Consider the following 25,971-nt stretch of genomic DNA (forward strand, 5'->3'; position numbering starts at 1 on the left):
CATCAGGGAGCCCAAGGTAGGAATTCAGGGCAGGAACCTGGAGGCAGGAGCTGGAGCACAGGCCATGGAGGAACGCTGCTTACTGGCTTGCTCCCTGGCCCCTGCTCAGCCTGCTTTCTTATACAACACAGGCCCATCTGCCCAGGGGTGACACCGCCCAGTGGGCCGGACCCTCCCATATCACTCAATGTGTATCAAGTTGAGAACTAAAGCTATCCAGCACAGTTGACCCCTTATCAACTTGACACACAAACACATAGCTATTAAACTAGAACCTTTTCTTGTCCCCAAGATATTAATATCATAACATGACAGTACAAACTTAAAAGTCCTACAGCCCTAAAAAATCCAAACACTTAAAAGTTCACAGTCTCTGTTAAAGGTCTTAATTGGGGGCTCCTGTAAAACCCAAAACAAGTACTTACTTCAAAAGGGGAGAACTGGGCACACCTAAGCAAAACCAAAATCCAGCAAAGTAACTTAAAGCTGGACATCTGGGATTCACTCATGATCTTCTGGGATCCAGAGGGTTCTGCAGCTTCACCTCTCTGACTCTGCAGTCCACAGCACACACAGCTCGTCTCGCAGACCCAGGCTGGCTCCATTCCATACCTTCTGCTGTCCTTGGTGGTTGTCCCATAGTCCTGACATCTCCAAAAAGCTGGGGTCTCCACTGAAACTTAGGCTAGACCTTCACCAATGGCCTCTTCTTGCCTCTTGGAGTTCAAAGCCTCAGATTCTCTCCATGACCCTTCAGTCCTCAGGTCTTCACTGTAACTGAGGCTGCAGCTTCACCAATGGCCTTTCCTGGCCTCTCAGAGTGCCACGTCTCAGGGTGCTCTCTGTGACCCCGTCATGCTTTCAACACCAGAGCCTCGTGAGTTCCACTGCCCAAAACCATCAGGTTCGGAAATTCATCAGGGCCTCTCCCGAAACGAAAGTCTTACAGTGTGTTTGGATTTAAAGATTAGATTTCCTTGTCTTAAAACAAGTTTTACAGGGTTTAAAAGAAAGGACTCACATTTAATATTTCTTATATACATTCTTCAGAAAAGTGGTCAGACTTACAGAGCGCGCTACCTTTCTAAAGTGGCCTAGTCCTTTAAGCAACTTCACTGGGGTTCCAGGCAGGAAAAGCTCACAATCTCATTAACGCACTGGGTACGCTACCCTTCTCCTTAGCACGGCTTAAGGTAAGCCCACCTTCTTGGGGCAGTCCCGTAAAGTCACATCTCCACCCAGGTCAGAGATTTTATTCTCTTGGCCAGAGTTTTCTAAAGGGACCCTTCTTGCTACTATAACATCCTAGAGGGAAGCCAGGCAGGAACTCAAGGCAGGATGAGGCAGAGCTGGTAGAGGATGCAAGCTTGCAGGCTCACACTCAGCTACCTTTCCTTTTTCTTTGTTTATTAATTGATTACTTTATGAGTATGAGTGTTGTGCCTGCATGTAAGAGCACCTGTGTCATGCAGTGCCCAAGGAGACCAGAAGAAGGCATCAGATCATCATCATCAATTGTTAGCTACCATGTGAGTGCTGGGAATGGAACCCAGTGTTCTTAACTGCTGAGCATCGCTCCAGCCACCAGCTACCTTTCTGATGTAGCTCAGGTCCACCTGCCTAGGGATGGCACAGTGGGCTGGGCCCTCCTACACCAATTAGAAACCAAGAAAATGCCCCGTGGATCTGGCCATAGACCAATCTGATGAAGGGAAATCCACAACTGACACTCCCTCTTCTCAGATCTCTATCTTAAGTTGACAAAACTAACCAGCACGTTCTCACAATCACAAAACTCTCATGTTCTGTCTCTTTCTGCCATCCCTGCTTCTCCCCTCTCACTGCAAACCTGTGTAAGAGCCCCAAGCAGCAGCCACACTGCAGCTCGAAAGAAATGCTGCCTTGGAATTTCCTCACCAAGCAAGTGATTCACTCACTCAGATTCTCAGGACGTGCGCAGATTGCAGCCAGATTCTTTACCAGTTTACAAGTTCCTAGCAGAAACCTAGAGCCCGACCACCATGGACCACATTTCTCCTGGCATTCTGTTCTCCAAACTTCTCTCTAGACTGGTCCGTGGAACTCTGCTTACAACATGCAGGTCTTCTCTAGCCTGCAATTCCAAACATTTCTAAATCTTCCCTGTAGAAGGGATCCGAAGGCTGTGAACTCGAGGATGTCACAGCAGTGGTTGCACTCCTCAGTAGCAATTTTCTGCATAGTTTTTCCCTCCTTATTATGACAAAAGCAGCTTAAGGGAGAATATTTATTTTGACTCACAGTGGCAGGCAGTTCCATCCCTCGTGGAGAGAAGGGCAGGGGCTGGAGGTGGCGGGAAGACTGCACCTGTGGGGGAACAGAGCCAGCACTGCTCATCAGCCTACCTGATCCTACCCCTCTGACTTAGTCTGCGCACCTGGCCCCACTAAGGTGGATCTCCCTCCCCAATTAGGCTTCTCTCACACCCTCACAGACCACCTGGGTTGCTTTTCTAGATGATCCTAAACCCCAGTTGAGTTGACAATGAGGATTAAACATCACACTTGGATTTGCAGAGACAAAGGCAGGAAGAGGTGTGGAAAATCCTGTAGGAAACAAGACAGCAGGTCCATGATGTCAGCTGAGGGCATAGAGCAGTGAGAGACAGGGTGCAGAAGCAGGCTTCCCAAGGCACTGGATTCTAGAAGGTGTGGTCTTCTCCATTTGTTTCTGAACTGCAAGAGGGAGCAAAGTCAAGGAAGCTGGTCATTAGCAACCATGTCTGCCACCTGGAGTGACAGCTGCGCCCTCTGTGAGTCTCTGAACTGCCTGGTGCAGAAGGTACAGGTCAGAGTCTGCTGCTATGTCGCCTGGCCACCTTTCATTTGAATATTCCATCTCTAACATGGAACATGAGAGGACAAGGGACACTCAGAACTGTACCCAGCACACTGATGACTGCCTCAGTTCCGTAAGGTCTGCTGTGCTGAACAGTCCCCAGTAGCCCAGAGGATCAGGTTAGGACTAGGGGGTGGGAAAGAACCAGGAAAAAAGAATTCCTAATCTTAGATGGATCGTGGTTGCCTGTTCAGGGAAGACCTCAGACCTAGGCTGGGCGACACTCTCTCAGTGGTGTTACAAAGCAGATCACAAACTGTGGCATGCACCAGAGTTACCTGGTACTTTGGTTGCTGACCCAGAATCCTGTCACAGCCCTACTGAATCTTATCAGTGCTGTGTGGCAAATGGAAGGGATGCACACACTGGAGCCGGGGTGTTAAGTGAGATGGCCTGTGTGACTCCTTCCGCCTTGAGAGTCTAGTGTTCTACCTAGTTGTGGCCAGGAAGGAAGCTTTTACTCACTGATTGAACAGTTCTAATGGACTAGATTTCAATGTGCTTACACCCTCCTCAGGCCTATGTCTTAATTCCACCAGTATGAGGCACTTCTACATGCCAGGGAAAGGGCAAAGAAAGCCTTCTGTACCATTCCTCAGAGGTGCATTCAGCACTCACCAAGTGCTGGGGGTGCTGGAGTACCCACCATGTGTGGGAGCACTCACCATGGAGCACTCACCATGGAGCACTACTTGCACTAGACTCTGGTGAGGTAGTGATGGGGAAGACTAACAGCTCTTCTTTTCTTAGAGCTTACACTAGCAGAAAGAAAGTAAATTTTATTTACACTAAAGGGTGATACAAGTTGCTAGGAAAAGGTAGTGTAAAAACACTGGCCATGGTTCTATGCTTGATGCCGTGTCTCCAGGTAAAAGTCAGTCAGGTTCTTCACCCGGGAACTAGCACGCTTTCTGCCCTTGGGTTCATTTTAGGTTTTATGTAAAGGCTGACAAGGTCTCTGGGCCTTACCAGGGCTGCCGTGAGGCTTCAGAGCAGCACTCTGCACTCTGCTCCACTCCTGTCTGGACTGGGAATGTCCTGTCGGCGAGGAGTGCTGTTGACATGGCGCTGGGGCTTTGGAAGGAGATTCTGGAGATACTCGGTCCTCTGGGTCACTGCAATTGGCCCTGCAGTTTTTAAACCCATTCTTATTGAAAGGCCAGAGTTTCACTGTGTGGCACTCAGGACACAGGAGATGGGACTTCTACAGAGGAGCTGTGAGACCTTGGACCATAGACAGTGATAATAATAAATAAATAATAAACAATTAGCGCCTGCCACACAATATGTTAGAAGCCAAATCACCACCACTGAAAAGTCAACTGAAATCACTCACTCAGTCTGGACATGTGTGTGTCTGATGGGTGAGATCTGAGGTTTTACTAAGAGCACATGTGGTCCAAATGCCTGGAGCTGAGTCAGCTCCCTGGGAATGCCTGGTTCATGGAGGAGAGCCCAGCAGCCCATCTCCTGCCAGCTTCCAGGCTCTCCAGTCACAGATGTTTCTAAGGATTTGGTTCAAACCCAATACACCTTCCTAGACCCAAGATGCTGTCGCCACATGATGTAAGGTACCACACTGTCCAAAGACTTGGGCTGTGCCGCCCACAGCTGTTGGACCAATACCTTCCAAACAGGTGTCGGGCCAGCACCCCTCTGAGGACCAACACTGCAGCCTGGTTGGTACTACTGAATGTGGTCCTCCAAGTTCAGGCGTGATCCTCTGTCACCATGGATGGCTGATGTTCCAGTTCATCTCTGTCAAAGCTCCTCAAGTGATGACAGGCATCAGCATATGTGCAAGTGGTGTGTGTGCACGTTCGCTTGTGAGAGCAGGCTCAGAATTACCATACCCTAGAATTAGCACACTCTAAAGGATGGGTTTTTGGTTGGTTGGTTTGGTTTAATTTAGGTTTTAGTTTTTTGAGATACAATCTTACAATGTAGCCCTGTCTGGAACTATGTAGCCCAGGTGGCCTTCAAACTGTAAACGTGTGGGTAACTCCCTTGATTCTGTGAGTTCTGGGATTGCAGACAGGACATGTGAAGATTTTTTAATTAAGTGCAGATATACTGTTACCTCTGAAGTTACTCCTCAGGTTTGGTTTTAAAAATTGACCTGTAGCTCCTGGACTTTCTATTTAAATAATTGAACCATTTGAGGGATGATCGAACATGCAGAGTAACGCAGGACTCTCCTGCCCAGGCTCACTCCTTTAAAATGCATCTTGTTTTCCTGCATTTCCCAGCACTTCTCCTTGTGAAGCTGAACTTCAGGAATTAGTGGAACAAATCGACATCATGGTAAGCAACACAAAATTGGACTGGGAAAGAAAGATTCGGGCTTTGGAGACAAGGTTGGACCTTCGGGATCAAGAGTTGGCCAACGCACAGACTTGCCTGGATCAGAAAGGTCAAGAGGTACTGAGCACATGTCAGTAACGTGTTCGTGCACCAGACTCTTACAGACCCCACTGTGGCATCTGGATATGTTTCTCCCTGTAGATACTAGTCACTTAAATTCTGTCAGCAAGTAGCGTATTCAGTCTGTGCTTTCGAATGAGCGCAGAACTAACTCCATAGGCATTTGCTGATGGGGCAGACTCAACGTCAATGCCACATATGACTGTAAACAGCATTTGATATATACGTGAAATAAATATTGTTTAGAAACAAAGGTAGAAAGGCTTTTGCTGTTGTAGAGACACTGACCTGGGGACCAAAGTTGTCTTTGTTCAGAAGAGTTCAGGAGCGTTGGCCTCTGGTCTGCTGGGGATAGTCATGAAGCATGAGGTGCAGGTCAAGAACCGATTGTAGAACAAAGGAGAGTGTTTGGTGAAGGTGTAGGTATCTGTAGGTGTCTGTGTGTGTGTGTGTGTGTGTATGTGTATCTGTCTGTATGTATGCACGTGTCTGTATGTATGTGTATATGTCTGCGTGTATGTATGTGTGTGTAACTGTGTATGTGCGCCTGTGTGTGTCTGTGTATCTATGTGTATGTGTGTGTTAGTATATATATATGTGTGTATCTGTGTGTTGTGTCTATGTCTGTGTGTGTGTATGTCTGTATGTGTGGCTCTCACTCTGCATGTGTATGTATTTATCTGTGTAATCTCTGTGCGTCTGTGTGTGTCTCTCACTCTGTGTCTGTGTAGTGTGTGTTTATCTGTCTGTGTGATCTCGGTGTGTCTGTGTGTATGCCTCTCAGTGTGTACCCAGGGTGTGGGAAGCGTCCCCTCCGCTCCCTTAATGCTCACTGCTGAGCTGGTGCTCACAGGAGAGTGTGTGAGTGCACAGCTCAGGAGAGGAGCAGAAGCAGAAGACCTGTCTCTGGATTTTCCTTCTGGCAGAAGAGGAAAAGCTCACCAGTCCTGTGTCCACACAGCATCCCTGAACTCTGGTTGTGTCCACACAGCATCCCTGAACTCTGGTTGTGTCCACACAGCATCCCTGAACTCTGGTTGTGTCCACACAGCATCCCCGAACTCTAGTGTCCACACAGCATCCCTGAACCTTTTCATCAGTCATTTTTCCATCTCTTTTGGCCTCTGGCTAGAGCTTGGTTTGGGCAGAGCCGAGGGTGTCTGGCTGGCTGTCATCCTGGCATCTACAGGGAATGTTCTTTTGCTTCCATGACACATGTAATGACACATGTGTAAGTAGATACCTTGTCTACATTTTAAGCAAATTTATAGTCCAAATCTTTAACAAAGGCTCTTAGATGTGTTTTATTGTTCTCTGTAATGTAGCTCTTATAAAATGCAAGTCACCCATAGTGCCCAGCAAAGCTACTATTCGCACTGGAACCAATAGAAGCTACTGGAGGCTTTACCTGAGTAAAGCTTCCCAAACGGACAATGCAGAGTAAATTTATATTTAAAATGTGGCAGTGTGGAGGATCTCCTGCTAAACGCCCTGCATCCTGTCCTCACACACATCTAGCGGGGTAGTCTAGCCGTGTTAAGTACTGGCTCCCAGCTCCACTCGGCAGTTTTATTTGGACTAACTTCTCTTTCGCACATTTTCTGATTTTTCAGGTAAAATTCGAAAAAGCTAAATTAAATTTGGTTCTTAATGCAGGTGGGGTTACTTCGACAGAAGTTGGACAGTCTAGAAAAACATAACTTAGCAATGACTCGGAATTATGAAGGACAGCTTCAAACTCTGAAAGCTCAAGTAAGAGAACCTGTTACAAGTTAATGGAATTTCATTGTACATTTTGGTATATGTTTTTGATATAGTATGTTGATTTTTAAAAAATTAATCATTTTCCATGCAAGCAAATATTCTTTTAAATTTTATGTGTATGAGTGTTTACCTGCATGTATGTAAGTACACCTGTGTTATTGCACTGCTCAAGGAGGCCAGAAGAGGGTGTCACATCCCCTGGAACTTGAGTTACTTATGGGCAGCTGTTAGCCGCCATGTGGGTGCTGGGAACCAAACCTGGGTCCTCTACAAGAGCAGCTGGTTCTCTTACCCACTGAGCATCTCCCCAGTCCTCAAGCAGATGTGCTTCTGTTCTCATCACGTGTTTGGCCCTGACTTTTATTACTTTAGGGTCCTGATTGTGTCTTCCACTAGCCTGTCAGCTTGTTGTACCATCTGTGTGGCTTTAACTGCGACAGAACTAGAAAAGTTTGTTTTTCCAGAGACTTTTTTTTCAGTAATTATTAGTTATGAGAACAACAAAAACAAAACTCCTCTTTTGTGGTTATTACCTAATAGAGATGCCCTTTGCTCCATAGGAGATCAAAATATGAGAGTTTGGTGCTGTAATACAAGTAACTGAAAGAATCAAACTGGCCCTTCCTGCTGGAGGGGTGTTGGTAAATGACTGCACCTCTGAACACATCACAGAGGGCTACTGATTTCTCTTTCACCTGGGCCTGTACTCCCCGACCCCGTGCCCGAGGCACAGCCTTGTCCCCACCGTGGCTATGTCCTAGGACAGGAATCAGCTTCTCAGGACCGGCAGATGCTGTCTTCCTGCCTGACCCAGGACATGAGTCTGAGGCAAATATGGTTGGACTGTGAAATTTTACTTTACCACCAACTTTTCTTGGAATGCAAAGATTCCATATATAATAATATAATTAGAAGAGCTGGAAGTAGCTCACCTCCTTCAGTGCCTTTTCTGGGAGGGGTCCCTGCCTTAAGAATGGAATAGGAAACATTTGAAGCCACATAAGTGGTACGAGCTAGCCTAGGCTTCATAACTGCATGTGGTTTGCTCTAGCTGACACCAAGGATCTAAAACTTGTCAATCAATCCTGTTTTTTTCTACAAAGATAGCAACACAAATATTGAATAATTCTGATTGTCCAACGTATGGGTGTATCTTAGACTTCCTGGGAGAGGGACCAGCTGTACATTTCCCCCAAAAGTCCAGGACAGCTTGGGGTGGTGGCACACACCTTTAATCCCAGAACTTGGGAGTCAGAGGCAGGTGGATGTCTGTGAGTTCGAGGCCAGCCTGGTCTACATAGCGAGTTCCAGGATAGCTGGGGCTACAGGGAGACCCTGTCTCAAAAAGACAAAAAAAAAAAAGGCCAGGACGCTATTTATAAAACAGTCCGTGAAATGAGTAGACAGTGGGGAGAAAGACAGATTTGTTAGAGCCCTTGGGATCCAAAGTACTGCGCACAGGTGAGCCCACGGGGCTTTAGTTTTGCATCATATCATTCAGATGAGGCTGGAGCCCAGACGCAGTAATGTGTGCAGAGAAAGCGAGCCTGTTGTATAGGCATATCCTCTGAAAGAACCAGCAACTGGATACCGGAACCCTAAGAGACTCTGTAGACAGAGCCAGAGACAGTCACCCCTCCCACCGAATCCGTCAGCTTCAGTTGCATGAGAGGGCGGGTCTAAGAACAGGCACAGGAAGCAGGGGCAGTGGGAAGCCACCATCTTGGCGGTGCTTGGCCCCACCCCCACCCCACCCCGTGCATGCCTTTGTAACTCCTCCGGACATCATGGACTATAGAAAAACCCTAGTAGAATGCGTTGTGTTAGTTTTGAAGGTTGGCTGGGGGGACAGCGTGGGGCCTGGGAGCTGAGACGGCACAGTGCACTTCACAGAGGGCCTGAGAACTGTGCCGACGGGGCCTCCCGGGAGAGAATTTGGCATTAGAGAGGGCTAAAGAAACACTTTTTTTGTAGTCAAAAGACCAGAAAAGCAGCAAGCTAGCAACATGAAATACCTTAGGGAAATAACTGCTGTACTCTAGTCAAGTGCCCCGCCAACAGTGTGAGCCGAAAACCCAAAGTTTCAGCTTCCCGGAGAGAAGCCCATAGCCTGGGCTCCTGCCTGGTGGTGTCAGGAAGACCAAAGGCAGAGTCAGGTGCTGTCACTATCAGACACTGACAAGGCCCCCCAGCTGACAGCGGATGGTGTCCATGGAAACCACTGGGAGCCTGGATTTCTACACCTGCGTTGTGGTGATGACATGACCCACACCCCACTCATGATGTGGAATCAAGGGAAGCCTCCACCCACCTCCTCTACGGCATCACTGAAAGTCGTGTGAAAAGCAGCAGCCAGGCACCCAGGCCCTCCAGTCACAGTGATGTCAGCAGTCAGTGAGGAGCCTGGCTCCCACGGCCCTAGGCACCAGCAGAGGCTGAGTTAAGCCCTGGACACTGATCCACGAACCAGGGCCCTGCGTCCTCCCTGTTACCGTATGTCAGACGACAGAGGCTTGGGACACAATGCCCCCATTGCCAGGTTCCAACAGAACATCCCTCATGATAGAAGACTCAGATGTCCAGGAGAACGAGAAGTCAGACCAGCAGATGCCAAGAGGCACCAACATTAGAACAGTCTGAGGGGTTTTGAAGTCACTGTCATTAAAATGCATCAATGAGCAATTACAGCCGTGCTTGAAATGGATACAAATAGAAAATTGTAACAAAGAGATGAGAATGTCAAGAATTGATTATGAATTTGTAACTGAATAATAGAGTAGTCAAACGAAAAAATTCACTGGAGGGCCACAAAACCAGATCAGAGAAGACAGAAGGGAATGGAAATTACCCAATCAGAGAGAAAGACTAGAAGACACAGACCCGAGGCACAGGGCATTGCCACAGGAGACTTGAACTCCCCAATATCAGAATCCCAGACAGGAGAGAGAGGGTGAGGGTGGTTGACAAGGTCCCAAATTTGACAACAACCTCACCGACTGAGTGGCCCTCGAATGGGACAAGCCCCTCCCACACCCACACCCACAAGAAAAGAAGCAATCTCAGAAGCTCCCAGACAGAGACGGTGTCGTAAGCCGATGGGCGTCCTTACAGAGGCAGTGAGGGAGAAGAAACACTCTCAAGTGCCTAGAGAACAGATCTCTCAACTCCGGAACTTTCTTCCGAAAAGTTAGCCTTCAGGAATGAGAGGGAGATAAGGTACCATCAGAGGAAGGAGAGCTCGACATGTGTTGTCAGCAAACCAACCCTAAGGGAACAGCTCCAGGAAGCTCTTCATGACCCCAAAAAGGGAAAACTCCAGAATGTGTAAAAACAGACCTCTCTCCTGTTCTTGAGTTCTCTTGTTTGGTTAAAGACCAACAAATAAAATAAAATAAATAAAATAAAATGTCTAATGCTGGGTTGGAGAGATGGCTCAGTGCTTAAGAGCACTGCTCTTGCAGAAGACCCAGGTTCAAATCCCATCACTCACATGGTGGCTAATAACTGTTCATAACTCCAGTTCCTTCTGTCTTCCATGGGCATTGCATAACACAGGTGCACTTACATACATGCAGGCAATATACTCATACATATAAAATAAACAAATTTAAAAAATAAAGTCTCTAATGTTTTTTCAGTGTATTTAGAGAAAATGCATAAGACAATTATTTATAAATGAGTCAGGATTAAAAAAAAGAAAGAAAGAAAAAAGCAAGGGTCCCACACTTGAATTGGCATGGAATCAATTCCAGAAGACTATGGAAGGTGTGTTTAATGCTTAGAGCGCCTGCTGAAAGAGATGGACTCAGAAACGCTTACCTACAAATCCCAGTAGCATCTTAAAGTGTGGGGCAACAAGCACATCAAAACAAACCAGAAACTAGAGGAAAACGAAAAACAGAACACAGAAAGCCAGGCTTAAATCGAGCATGTCAGCAATTACATATCAAACAAAAATGGTGTAAATACAAACTAAAGAGTGATAAAAGTGCAGCCCAGCTCAATGACATTCCCTTTAAATATGATTATGGAGGAAGGTTGAAAGCGAAGGACAGAAGAAAACTATGGTGTGTGTGTGTGTGTGTGTGTGTGTGTGTGTGTATGTAAATGAAAAGCCACACACGTGCTTCCAAGATGGTTCAATAGAGAAAGTCCACCCTTCAGCAGATGCTGGGGCCGCTGAGGAACACATGTGGAGACACTGTTGACATGGACTGAGAGCCCGTCAATAATACTTAGCAATTCCTGTGACCTCAGGCTGTTTCAACAGATCTGGCCAGTGGATCCTAAAAGGTCAACATAATAAAAGTATAGATGAAAAACTGAGAGCAGATACACAGATATTCCCTTAGTGATGTTACTGTACTATATTGCTGATAGAGGTGGAATCTCTTAATTAAACATTCCATTTTCTCAGGGCTGGCGAGATGACGCAGTAGTTCACAGCACCGACTGCTCTTGCAGAGAACCTGGGTTCGATTCCCAGGACCCCCATGTGACTAACAACCATCCTTAACTCCAGATCCAGGGGAATCCAACACCGTCTTCTTATCTCCTCAGCATGGCATGACATGGGGTGCACTCACATGCATGCAGGCAATGCACGTATATATAAAATAATAAATTTTTTTAAAGATTCTGTTTTCTCAATTGAACTTTCAGCTGAGGCTGGAGAGATGGTTCAGTGGTTAAGAGCACTGACAGGTCTTATAGAAGACTGGGGTTTGATTCCCAGCACCCACATGGCGGTTATGAATCATCTATAACTCCAATTCCAGGGAGTCTAGCACCCTCTTCTGGCTCCACAGGCACTGCATGCACATGATGCACTTACATACATGCAGGCAAACACTAATAAATAAAAATAAATCTTAAAAATAATATAGTCTGGCTTTTTAAAGATTGAGTTTTTGAAATTAAACTTGTCAGCACAAGATGGTACTAAGTAAAAGTAAGAAAAAAATCATTTTTGTTTTTAATTGTGAGCTTTGTTACTGACATACATTTAAAACAAAACTGAACACAACATTTATCAAGTGAGTCTGTGGTTCACTGAGCAGCTAATGAAGGCTCAGGTTTACACAACAGTGGAGTCGTGCTCAGCCTCAATAATTGAGTTTTAATAACGGGTTTTATCTTCACTAATTGGAACGTTTAAGCCTACTGCACTTTCTAATCATAACTTTCCGTTTTAAAGAGCTACACACAAAAAACACCGTGAAAGCAAGCTATCAATAATTGTTGGAAGTAAACTTGGTGTTTCCTGTTATTTGTAGTTTTCTAAGCTAACTAGAAACTTTGAAAACCTGAGACTGCATCAGATGAAGCAAAACAAAGTTCACCGAAAGGAATTCCCTGATAAAGAAGAAATGCCCTTTGAACTAAGCAATCTGAACCAGAAACTGGAGGTGAGTCTCCTTCCCTTTCTCCTTCTAAGCTGAAGCCTGGGTTCCCTGCCTATGTGGTCTGGCTTCCAGGAACTCACCACTCACTCCTCTGCGCCTTCTCAGAACACTTCCCCTTTAAGCATTTAGTGAGTTAAAGCATTGCCCTGATTTATACATTATATATATACATACATACATAATTTATACATATATATATATATATATATATCAGCATTTGAAGAGAATAAGAAAAGTTCAAAGAATCTGAAGCTCTTCAGTGAAACTGAAGGGCACCCTTGGGGTCCGTTAGAGCGAAGGTCTAATAAATCTTTAATGACCATTTAACTAGTACGTACTAAATCCCAATGAGCCTCAAGACCATTTGCAGAGCACAGCTTAAAGTGCCAGGGTTTTCTTTAAAGGCATAGTGCCACTCTGGTGAGGGTTTCCCGTCTCACCGAGAACTTCTCAACTCTCCCTGAAAAGGTTCACACTTATTCTTGATTTAGAAAACACAGAGCAGCTATCTTTCTTCCCTATAAACAAGGCTGGCCTTGAACTCATGGTGATCCATCTGCCTCTGCCTTCTAAGGGCTGGAATTAAAAGTCTGTGCCACCACACCCAGCAATTGTGTTGATTTTCAAATGTTACCTATTTTCAACTGGAACCTAATTTTTAAATTTGTCAGTGTTACTGAAGACTCATCCTTTACTTAATTTTTACATACTGAGGAGCAGAATTAAAGTCAGTAACACTAATGAACTGTTTCATTTGCCTTAGTAAATAGTCACATTATCACGTTATTTTATGTATTTAGAAGGGGCAGTACCTACCCACATTTCTCTAGCCATATTACCATAACTTAATTCAGGATTGCCTTTAATTGCTATAAAATCTTCCTAATTTACAGACTTCCTTCATTGAATATTAAATATTTTAAAAACTAAAATTTTCCCCCAATGTCCTTAAAAAGCATTTCTATATAGGAAACATGAAAATGTTCTTATTTTAAGCAAAATGTGGTTTGTGGTCTCAAGGTCAGCATGCTGCTTTTCCTCCACAGCCAAGCCCGTTGCTGCAGCCATGTTCAAAGCGAGACGACACTGTCTAGTCTAATGAGCCGTGTACCAACTTGACATATTACGAAAACTATCCGCATGACTTTATGTGAGGGTTGTACTTGTTAATACTGTAAAGTCACTTGTTTGTGTGCTCACGGCCCTATTTTACTAGATATTCCTTAACATTTTGAAATCATGAAATAGTTCTAAAGTGTCCTTTCCCCACAGCACCTGGCAGTCATTAGGAGCTAACAGGAAGTCCTGGACTGATGACTGGAAAGACCCACACGGCCAGGGCTTAGCAGACATGGAATTTGTTCCATCCATATTGCTTTGTGAACTTGAGGATGGGACCCTTAAATTCCGGGGAAGGTTGTTGCTTTTCTTTGTACATATGTGGATTCAAGCTGTGCCTGGTATTTATCAAGCTCCCTAAGCAATGCTTGAAGCCACCTGTTTTCTAAAGCCTGGACAGAAAGGCTGCAGCCCTGGGGAGAAGTGAGGTGCGGGGCTGTCTTCGCAGCACCTCTGGAGCTGTGGCCTCTGCCTGGGTTGCTTCTTTTTTAAAAAAAATATTTTATTTATTATTTTTGTTATTTTATGTGTATGAGTGTATTGCCTGCATATATGTAAGTGCACCCATGTTGTGCAATACCTTTGGAAGTCAGAAGAGGACATTGGATGCCCTGGAACTGGAGCTGTTGGTCACCATGTGGTGCTGGGAACAGAATCCAAGTCCTCTGAAAGAGCAGCCAGTGCTCTTAAAGGCTGAGCCATCTTTCCAGCCCCTGATATGAGATAGTTTTTATCATGGAATACTACTCAATTTTAAAAAAAGACATAAAGTAGTTGTCTTGGTTTCTTTTCCTATTGCTGTGAAAAAATACCCTGACAAATATGACCAGGGTTTGGGCTGCAGAGATGGTTCAGCACTTAAGAGCACTGGCTGCTCTTTCAGAGGACTTGGGTTCAGTTCCCAGCACCACATGGCAGCTAACAATCATCTGTACCTCTTGTTCCAGGGGATTTAATGCTCTTTGGTCGGATCCCCTGGGACTAGAGTTACAGACAGTTGTTAGCTGCCATGTGGGTGCTGGGATTCAAACCCGGGTCTTCTGCAAGAACAGCCATTGTTCTTCACAGCTGAGCATCTCTCCAGCCCCCAGGTCGTTTCATGTCAACAGAGCTTCACGTTCTGGGCTGTTACTTGAATGGGCACTTGAGCAGCTGAGGGTGCTCTATGCAGCCTGATCCACAGTTTCTTCCCCAACTAGCATGAAAACAATGTGGAGATGGCTTTTCTGTTCCTCAGAGAGCTGACTCCTGCTTCACACTATACAGTAGCTTTGAAATCCATGGGAGGATGAAACCGCCATCTTAGCTCAGGCTGCGGTAACAGAATGCAGAGGCTGGGTGGCTTAGACAGCAGACATCTATTCTCACAGCTCTAAAATCTGGACCCCTGGGAGCAAAGCACCAGCCTGGTGGGGTCTGAGGAGGGCGTCCTTTGGTTTCACAGACGGCTGTCTGCTGGAGCCAGAGAAAGGGAACAGAGGAAGGTGCCGTTTCTTGTATGTGGAGGAAGGAAGGTGCGTGTTCCTACAAATACATGCATGTGTGTGGAAGCCAGAGGCTGACGTCAGGTGTCTTCCTCCATCTCTCTCTGCCTTATTTTGGGGGGTAGGGTCTCTTACTGACCCTAGCTGGCTAGCATGACTGCTCAGGGATCTTTCTGGCTCGGCTTTCCCCACACTGGAATTACAGGTGGGCACTGCTACATCACCAGTTTTGTTTTTATGTGGGTGCTAAGTCGAGGTGGAACTCAGGTCCTCACACTTTAGCAGTCAGCACTTAACTGTCCAGGCCCCTGTCTTTCTTAATTTTTTACTACAGGGACACTAACCCTGATTGGCTCTGGCATCATAACTCAATCACTTCCCAAAGACCCAGCTTCCAAATGTTACCACACTGAGTTTGAGGCTTCATCCTGTGCACCTGATAGAGGGCATCAACAGAGTCCATAGAGCTGGCTAAGTCCAAGTCCCACCTCTTAAATAATGGAGAGTAGAGAGTGACCAAAAGAGGAGACAGGAAGTGCCAGCTGATGCCAAAGGATGCTTGAAACTCCCCTTGTTAGCAGTCACCCTTTGGTACCAGAGAGCTCTGTGCTCCAGTAATGTATGTCAGAAAGCCTATCACAAGCAAAATTTAGAAAGTGAAGATTAAGCACACCTATTTTTTGAGCATCGATGCAATGCCACAAGAAGAAATCCCACCCGAGCTTGTAAACTGAGCCAGCCGAAGCACCAGACACTAAACAGAGCGCAACGCCACCTTCAGGCTCAGTGTGCAGTATGTGTGAAACAGATGAGTGTGTGTTTAGACTTGCATCACATCCACAAAGCGTCTCATTATGAATATGCAAATACTCGAGAATTTGAACTGAATCTCTGGTCTCCAGTGTTTGAGGAGTGCTGTGGTGAGATGCCAGGATGGGGACGTCATCGTTTGCTTCTTGTCCTAATCCTTCCTTTCTCAGTGAGACTTATTTTTTCTCAGGATGGAGACACATATGGGAGAAGCCCTGTAGACTGCACTTTAAGTGAATGAGATTTTTCAATTTCAGTTTCTCTCTCCCCTCCCCTCTTTTAACAGGAATTTAGAGCAAAGTCAAGGGAGTGGGACAAGCAGGAGCTACTATACCAGACTCACCTGGTGTCTTTAGATGCACAACAGAAACTACTGTCTGAAAAATGTAGTCAATTTCAGGTAATTATCTAAATTAGGAAGAATAACTTGCTAATTGCCATTGTCCTTGCCATTAGCACACAATCTACTTACAGATGGAAATGGCTTCAGGACAGTAACCCGAGTGGACCCAGTGGCAGCACAGCCCTGTGCATGAGCCCTCTGCGATGGTGCACACCCTGAAAGCAGGGTGGGTGCTATTTCAGAGACCCCAGCTGCTGTGGCTTTAGCTAATGTACATTTTCAGTCAGATTGACCACACACCTGTAATTCCTGCCCATGGGAGGCTGCGGCAGGAGCATTTGAGTTTGACCCCAGCCTGCACCACATAACAGGACCCTGACTCCAAACACAGGACAAAACAAAGTAAAAGTATTTTTTTGCATGCTAGCAGACAGGCACTGAGAAATTCTCAACTGCCTGGCCGTGCAACTTCCACTGCATGCCTGCACGGCTGAGCACCTACCTCTTCACCAACTTGTCAGCATTTTGTTTCCGCCTCTTCTGGGAATCAGTTCCTCACCACTGCGAATTCTCCATGGTGCTCTTTTTCTTATTGATGTGTAGAAGTTTTATGCATTAGGAATTATTAAAACTTACTGTGGTGGCAGCTCTCGTTTCCTACAATCCGACTGCTTCTGTTTTAGTTTTATTTTTGATCATTGAGATATTTTTCTACTGTTACATAATTAGATTCATAATCTTTTTCCTTTTAAGCTTCTAAATTTTCTTCCTTGCTCAGTGAGACTTCGCCGCCGCTAACCTTACTCTGTAGATTTGCTCCAAGGTGATACAAACATAATTTCTCTTTGTATCACCTGAAACTGAGATTTTAAACAAGCATTACTGCATTATAAAAACCAAGTTTCCTACTTAAAGATACTTTTTATTAGTTCTTTTATTTCTTTCCCTTATGTGAGATTAAATATAACACTACTTCATTTACTCAGTTTCCATTTTTTTCAGAGACAGGCACAAAATTACCAAACTCAACTAAACGGGAAAAGACAATGCACCGAAGACAGCAGCCCTGAAATCCCTTGCTTAGTGTGTGAAGCAGATTCCAGCTGTGAAGCCAGTGAAAGAGACGAATTCATTATTGAAAAATTAAAATCAGCTGTGAGTGAAATTGCATTAAGCAGGAACAAGTTACAAGATGAAAACCAGAGGCTCTTACAAGAGCTGAAAATGTACCAGAGGCAGTGCCAGGTGAGGCGCTGTGCACGCAGGTGCCCACTGCTGCTGTCAGTGAGTTCAGGGCGTGGTGTTAGGGTGATGGACACTTGTGATGGCTTTCCAGTGCATGGGTAAATTCAGGTCAGACTTCCCCTTAGTAAGTGATTCTTACCTGAATAAATTCAGTGATCTGGTGGGTGTTTTAACCCCTGGAGTTCTGTACAATACAATAATGTACAATGTTACCAGTGCATTGTGCTTATGGACATTGTAATGTACAGTGTTACCAGTGCATTGTAACAGCAGACACCCATAATGTACAGTGTTACCAGTGCATTGTGCTTATGGACATTGTAATGTACAGTGTTACCAGTGCATTGTAACAGCAGACACCCATAATGTACAGTGTTACAAGTGCATTGTGGGTGGACACTCATAGACCTCTACACCACAAACCATGCCCTAGTAACCACATACCACCCTTTGTCCTCCCATTTTCTTTGGAGGTTTAGACTGGTGAGAGACATGGGGCACCGCTTTGTGATTTATCACTGGTAACTCAGCCTGTAAGTCAGTTTTCCTTCACTGTAACAAAAGCCTGAGATAATCAATCTATAAAGATTAAATTGGAGTTCCAGTCCAGGATTGGTTGGCCTGGTTACTTTGGGCCTGTGGTGAGGAACAACCACACAGGGTGCATGGTAGATTAGAGCACTGGTCTCATGGCCAGGAAGCGGAGAAGGGAGGAAGATGGGGCTGGGGTTCCATAATCCCATTCTGTGCCCGGAGGGCCTCCCACCAGACCCTACCTCCTGAAGGCCTGGCCACATCACCCATAGTACCTCTCTGTAGCCCAGCCCTTTAGCACATGGGTCTTTGGGCAACCTGCTTATAATCACCTAGAATTGAAAGTAAATTTAACATTAGATTGGTGGGTGTTTTAGGAATTGTTTGATTTTCATTATATAAATTGTATTTTTCTTGACTCCCATCATTTTACAAGCCTATGTTTGGCAAATGGTCAGATCTGAAGAAAATGGCAGCTCTCACAGCTATTAGGGGAAGCGTGTGCTGGACTGACGGCTTTTATCCGGCCCTTCCCTAACCCGCCATTTTCTTGTTTTTACCTTTCCTTTTTCAGTCATCGGGAAGGTCCCACAATGGCACCGTCAACGTCATGGTGGCTGATTTCTTTCCTAAGGATGTATTTCTCACTCATGAGTATGCACCTACTTGAGATAGTGTTTATCTCCCATTCTGGGTCTTCTCTCCCACCTCCAAACCCTCGGTTGCTTTCTCCCACTTCCCTCATGCAGTTAGCCCACCCCTTGGCCCCATCATAAAACACACTTTTTGAAGTCATCATCCGAGCAGACTTGTTTCTGTAAGATTCTCTACCGTGGTATCTTCTATCCCTGGAACTCTTGGAATTGTTTCTTAGTCCTGGGCCAGCACTTCCTTCCCCACACTGTGGGATTCTATATGGGGCTAGCCTTTAACTTCGCTTGAGCTCCTCTTTCCCTGTGTTTGGGAGAGGACAAAGGACATAGCTCCTGTGGTAGTGACATTTCTCAGAGACCTGTATGTCCGCCATCTCAAACTCCAGCTTTGCTTGAACAGAGACGTTATTCCAATACATGTTAGAATACAGAGGTAAACAGACAAACCAAGGTAAACTGCAAATACTAAGCACTCAAGGAGCCAGACATCTCCACACCGGATGGGTGTGATGGCATCTGCTCTGGTTCCATCGCCACAGTCTGGAGGGATCAGCCCTTCTCTGCTGGAGGTCAGCCAGGCTCCTAGTTCTCAACATGCCCATTGCCCACCTGCCTGTGGGAGTTGCCTGCAGGATCCAGGGTGCTGGTTCTCCCCCTCTGTGTGCCGCTCCTGGCATGGGACATGGTCCATCTTCTGTTGGATGACAGCTTAAGCTTACCTCGCACACCTGTCTCTACTGCTGGAGAACACACTGGGCCGCGTTAAACAGGTAAATTACTTCTCTAGGTCCTTCCAAAATACTCTGCCCAGGCTTTAGTTCGTATTGCTCGAGCTGAAGGCCTTCTGCTTTGTGTCTTCTTGTTTGGTTGTGGTTTTGGGGGGGCTCTGGTCCCTGCATGTCTGGTCCCTGCAGAGGCCTCTCTGCTCTTTTCAATTTGCTGAAACACGCCTCGTTAGCAAGTGCAGTTCCACCTTTCTGTGAGGGTCAGCCTCTTGACCAATATCACTTCTGTTGTTTTGTTTTGCTTTAGTTACAAGATCTTGCTATGCACTTAAGCTGGCCTCAGACTCTGGATCCTTCTGCCTTTATCTCCAGAGTGCTGGGACTACAGATGTGGACCACCGCACGGAGCCCAGGATCATTTCTTTTTAATCTCCCCTAGAGAACTCTGTCTGGACCTCTTACACCCAAGAGCATCCTTTTCTGTGGACAGAGGCTCAGCTTCTGTTGGGGATCCTGTGTAGAGGAGAAACGGCTATTCTTGAACCCGCACTGCCTCTTTCTTGGCAACAGAGCAGACTCTGAAATGATTTCCTTAAAACGCTTTCCACCTCCGCAGAACTTTATTGTTTACACTTCCCAAAGAGTAGAATAATTTTCTTCAGAGAAGACAGACATTTGTGAACAGAGGCAGTCTGCGTGGAAGAGCCTCAGTACAGCAGTCCTGGCTTGGGTAGCTGTTTCTCTCTTCCCTACACACAAAGGCCCTGAGACAGGGCTCTCACCCTCCTCCCACTGAGCCTCCCAGTAAGGAGGAGAAAGGGGAGGACTGGAGAGCTGGCTCAGTCAGAAAAGTGCTGAGCAAGCATGAGGGAGCACCTGCATTCTGATACCCAGCACCCAGATATACAGCCAGGCACCGTTGTAGTCCCAGAACTAGGGACATGGAGATATGAGGCTTCCTGGAGCTGGCTGGTCAGCCCACCTGGCTAAACTAATTGGTGAGCTCCAGGTTCACAGAGAGGCCCTGTCTTCAATCCATCAATCAATCATCAATCAATCAATCAGGTGGAGAGCAATAGAGGAAGCTATTGAAGGTTCACCTCTGGCCTCCACAGGCACACACGCGTGCACAGGTGCACAGACACGTGCACACGAGATTGCATGTATTAAAGAGTGAACCAAATAATTCTGGAGCATGTTTGAGAGGAAATTATCTTTCATCCTAATGAAAATATTTTTAAAGAAATTTGGCTCAAATTCAAGATTTTTATTTGGGAAAAGCACCAAGAAACGTTCCTTTCTTTCTCCTCTCCCGTTTTATTTCTGGGTATCACTCACGTCCCCTCCCAAGTTTCCGGGTAAATACTGAAGCAGCATCAGTTGTTTGTATTTGTTAAGATTTGAAATCCGCTCCTCTCGGCGCATTAGACAAGTTCCTAACTCGACGGATGGGTCTTAGATTTGTTTTACAAAGTTTGTATTTTACCAAATAAGGACAAGCAGAGGTAAATAATTCTGTAAACAGAATGTGCGTTTGCAAGGAAGTTTGTTTTCTCTTTTTACAAAGCTTTCATCTGACAGAATAATCCACATCTTGCACATAAATGCAGAAAAAGATGACTCTTTAAATCCCTGTCGTTTGTTGTGTATGGACCCTCCTTCCTCTGCAGCGCATTTTGCTGCATCTCCATCTTCCTGAGACACTTCTCTCTCTCCTCTTTCTCCAGCCTTGAAATGTGTCAGCACACACACCCACCGCACGAGTTTATTCACTATGCCACACTGCTGCTTTCTAATCTGGTAGTTCCCTCTGGAGGGTGATGACAAAAATTAATTGTTCTGCATTTTTCAAACGTCTGTGCTGGAAAAGTTGGCTTTTCAATGGTTCCTTGGTGTATTAAGAAGACGCTAGAGCAGCACTGTCCAAAAACAGTGTAATCCAAGTGCAGATCTAATTTAAATTTGGGGTGGAGATTCTTACCTTTTGTTTCATTAAGTTTTTGTTTTAGTTTTTGAGACAGGGTCTTATGTTGCCCAGGCTGGCCTCAAACTCCCTCTGTAGTCTAGAGTGACATTAAACTTCGTCCTCCTTCCTCCACTTCCCATGCTGGGATTTTAGTGTACACACCACCACGTTCAGTTAATGTAGAGCTGAGGGTAGAGCCCAGGGCTTCGACCATGCTAGGTAAGCACTCTACTGACTGAGCTAACCCTAATTTTAAAACTTCTAGAAACCACATTAAAAGAAGTGAAGAGAAATGAATGAAATTAGTGGCGATTTTATTCAACCCAATATATAATATATTATATATAATATATAATATAATATATAATATATAACATTGTCATTTCAAATGTAACAAATGTGTAAAAATTACTAATGAGATGTCTTACATAGTTTCATACTAGGCCATCAAAATCTAGTGTATCATTGTACTTAAAACTGAGCTAAATTTCAGTGCTATTTTTTTTTTTTTGCAATGCCTGATCTATGCTTAGATTCCATAAAACATCAGAGTTGGAAGTTCCCTTGCTTAAATTATTCCAGACAAACTTGAAAGTGTCCCATAACCAGCCCAAGAACCATCAGGCGTGGTGGTGACCTTTAATCCCAGCACTCAGGAGATAGAGGCAGGCAGAGCTCTGGGAGACTGTTCTACATTGTGAGTTGCAGGCCAGCCAGGGCTACATTGTGAGACCCTGTTTCAAAACAAAAACAAATACTGATTTTCCCAGATTTTTAACACATTGGCAAATATTTGATGTGACTTTCATGCAAAATCATACCAATTTCAAAACTGCATTAATTCTTATGTGAACTCAGGCTTATTAAATCCAAAGTCAAAAAGATAATTCTAGATTTATCAGTATCAACAAGTCCTTCAAGTTTTTCTTACAGTTTTGCAACCAATCTATATAATGCTGTCAGCTGTAATCTGACATTCATCTATTAAATCATTGCTATTAATTCTATAATGAAAAGTTTCCATTTTAATCCATGTCCGCATACCTGTAGAACTCCATCATTAGAGAGCTTTTTCCTCCTGATTCTTTTTTTTAGCAACAGTTGACTGTTGCTGTTACACTGCACTGTGGTAGCCGACTGACTGCAACATCCCGGACACTGGCCTGGGGTCAGGCTTCCCCGCCTCTCCTCCAGGAAAGACACGCCCACTTTCCTACCTGCAGCTTCCTGTTTGATATTCACGTTCTGTGGTGGGAATTTTGCGGAGCAGAAAGTCAAGTTCTGCCTCCTTCACTTGCATAATGGAACGTGTGCGCCAGCGCAGACCTAAATTCTTTTCTACTATATAATCTACTGTGTCGTATCTCTTTTACTTTTGAAATTTTAACCCTGTCTGAAAAATCCCCACTGTTCAAAACAGAGACCATCTAATCAAATATTTTACATTATTATTTTCAATCTGCATTTATACAGATTTCAAAGTCAGCCAGTAACTTATATTGTTAAAGTATTGTAACAAGGCCCTTCCCTGAACCCAGGCCACAAGGTCCTTGGGAAACAGTATATATTTAAGGCTTTGGTTTTAAGGAAAGGTATCTGGGTCTGGAGAGATGGCTCAGCGGTTAAGAACACTGACTGTTCTTGTAGAAGACTGGGTTCAAATCCCAGCACCCACATGGCAGCTAACAACTGTCCATGACTCCAGTCCCAGGGGATCTGACAGCCTCTTCTGTCCTTCACGGGCATTGCACGACACGGGTGCACTTACCTACATGCAGGCAATACACACATACACATAAAATAAAAATAATAAATAAAAAAAGAAAAAAGTATCTGAGAGAACCCCCATCTGTGTAATTACTCTTAAAGGTTTTCAAGTATGTGGGTAAGAGTTAGTGAATAAGAAAACATACTTCTACACAAAAGCCTATGTCTCATTTACATAGCAGCATTGTTCATGATAGCCCCAAAGTAGAACCAACCCAAACTGTCCATCAGCTGATGAAAAATGGAATCTGGTATATCCACGTAATGGGCTGTGATTCAGCCATAAACAGGGATGAATCAATGTGCAGGGCACCATGGGAGAAACTTGGGAAATACTGAGGGAAAGAAGCCAGTTACAAAAGCCATTTACTCTGTGAAACATGTGTATTCCCGGAGGGTGGTCAACACTGCAGCAGAGAGGCACTCAGCAAGCCGAGGTCTCAAGCCTCAAATGAGCACACAGCACTGTGGAGGACTCCGCCGTGCTTCTGTGGGATCAGTCTCCCTCCTGATCGCCCCTTCCCTCCACAGTTAGCACATGATATCAGAAGTCAACAGATACCCAGGCTCAGAAGCCTCCTTATCCAGTGTGGAAACTCATCTCCACTGGCCGCCTTCCCTCCTGTGACAAGAGAAGAGGACTCTCCTTACCAGCTCTTTGGGCCCCTCCCACCCACCTCTCAGGAGCGCTGCCCCCCATGACCCCTTCCCCTCTTAGCTTCTGAACTGCCCAAGCCTGTCTGGGACCCACAGGGTTGCTGGAATTCCTGATTTCTGAGTGACAGCTTGGCTGTCATTCGGCAGGAGGGGAACGGCAGCTCTGTCAGATCAGACTAGTGCTGTCATTGGACTCCTGCTGATTGCTCATGGTCTTTCTTTCTTGGAAAGTTCCAGCATCGATTCTGAGTTTATGCACTTTATTCAAACTTAACTGGTTTACTCATTCAGGTTCACATACAACACAACCTCATGGTGTGACTTGATCATTCTGTCTATATCATGGGATGGTTAAGTGTCCTGGAGACAGATTCTGTGTCTGTGCCTCAGAGCACATAATACCAGTTCAGTAAATGTTTGTTGAATGAATAAATGGTGAAGTAGAAGTTTATAAAACAGAGGGTGCGGGGCTGGAGATTAAGAGCACTGACTGCTCTTGCAAAGGACCCAGGTTCAATTCCTAGCACCTACATGGCGGCTATGAACCATCCTTAACTCCAGTTCCAGAAGAATCCGACACCCTCTTCTGGACACCCCCTTCTGACCTCTGTGGCATTGCATGACACAGGTGCACTCACATACATGCAGGCAATACACTCATACACATAAAATAAAAAAATAATAAATATATAAAAAAATATAAAACAAACAAAAACCAAAGGAAACAAAGGAGTAGACAGCAATCTACTTAAAATTAAGGACATTGGTTCATAGATGTTCAGTTTTTATTGTTTGACAGTTTCATACATGTGTAATTTATTTTGGTCATTTCCACACATCATTGCCCTCTCCCACCCTCTCCCACTGAGGTACCTTCTTCCCAACGAGTCCCCCAGTATGTCTTTTGTTTAGTTTTGTTTTGTTTTTATGACTCAGTGTGTTTAATTAGGGTTGTTTGCATGCGCACAGGTGTGGGGTTATTTATTCAAGTACAGGCAACTTATCAGTGGCTACACCATTAACGAAAAGGACTTCCCCTCCCCCAGCAACCATTAACTACCGGTAGCTCTTTAGGGAGGGCTGAGGCTGCCTGAGCCCCTCCCTTCACCATGATGGAATGTTAACAGGCCCCAATCCTGTGCCGGTCTTTTGCAGATTGCCACAGCTGCTGTGAGTGCAACAGCCATGTTGTCCAGAAGACAGCATTTCACATGCTCCTCCCTATCCCGTGGCTCTTACATTCTTTCCACCCCCTCTTCTACAGTATTTCCTGAGCCTTGGGGGGAGGCAGTACAGGTGGCCCATTTAGGGCTGACAGTCACGTAGTCTCAGTACTTTGGCCAGTTGAGGCTCTGCATTAACCGCTGCCCAAAACCAAAAAGACTTCTCTGATCCAAGTTGAGAACACTAATCTATGGGCATTTAGAAGGCATTTTGACAGCATGTCCATTTAGCAAAGCAACAGTGGTAGTTTCCCCCGAGGGCCTATGACCTCCACAGCCATGAGCTTTTGATCAAGTTTACAGTACCAGGAATGGATTCCCTCCTGTGGAGCAGGACTGACTGGATACCCCACAACATCCTTGCCAATGTCACACCAGGAGGGCCTCTTCTTGTTTGACAGGCTGGTATGAGAGCATGCAAGGTCCACTGCTGGGTAAGACTATTGATGACTTACCACTCCCAGTGGCCTGCAGAGCACCTTCTAGCACTGTGAAAGCTGGACCTCAGGGAGGAAGCTGCCAGCTTGATTTCTCCTTGAGTACAACCCAAGTGGGTGATGTTTCAGCAGTGTGGTCTTCCTGCATGGCTTGTGAGCAATGAAGACCACTGGTAATAGTCTGTAGTATTCTGAGAGTTCGTTGTTAAATTTTAATGTATTGTATATCATAATTCTAAAGTGAGCGTCAAAATAACATTTTAATGCAGGCCATGGAGGTAGGACTCTCGGAGGCAAAGAATGAGCTACAGTCACGTGACGATCTATTGAGGATTATAGAAATGGAAAGATTTCATCTACACAGAGAGCTGTTGAAGTTAGGAGAAATCCAAAATAGTCCAGACAGTAAGAAAAGGTAAAGTCTTTACATAGAAAAACATGATGTGTGTGTTTAAGGGTTTTATGTTTGCAACTAGAATAAAAATATCTTAATTCACATCCTCTTAAATAATCGGTATGAAACATGACAGTTAATGAT

General features: G+C 45.2%; 1 protein-coding gene across 5 annotated transcripts in view; it reads left to right on the plus strand.

Moving 5' to 3' along the window:
• The window catches only part of Deup1 (deuterosome assembly protein 1), a 72,963-nt gene that overhangs the window by 16,217 nt on the left and 30,775 nt on the right, over window positions 1-25,971 (plus strand). For 3 of the 5 annotated variants that reach the window (XM_029558680.1, XM_029558679.1, XM_008823096.3), the window contains 6 exons: window positions 5,127-5,298; window positions 6,958-7,053; window positions 12,342-12,473; window positions 16,170-16,283; window positions 17,229-17,471; window positions 25,703-25,848. In XM_029558680.1, coding sequence (XP_029414540.1) covers window positions 5,179-5,298; window positions 6,958-7,053; window positions 12,342-12,473; window positions 16,170-16,283; window positions 17,229-17,471; window positions 25,703-25,848 — 851 coding nt within the window. In that variant the 5' untranslated portion in view covers window positions 5,127-5,178. The remainder of the gene's footprint in view (window positions 1-5,126; window positions 5,299-6,957; window positions 7,054-12,341; window positions 12,474-16,169; window positions 16,284-17,228; window positions 17,472-25,702; window positions 25,849-25,971) is intronic. The other 2 variants (XM_029558681.1, XM_029558682.1) reach the window with 2 other exon arrangements.

This window comes from Nannospalax galili, unplaced genomic scaffold (genome assembly GCF_000622305.1).
Source record: "Nannospalax galili isolate Female #2095 unplaced genomic scaffold, S.galili_v1.0 scaffold469, whole genome shotgun sequence".
In the NCBI taxonomy this organism is placed as follows: Eukaryota; Metazoa; Chordata; class Mammalia; order Rodentia; family Spalacidae; genus Nannospalax; species Nannospalax galili.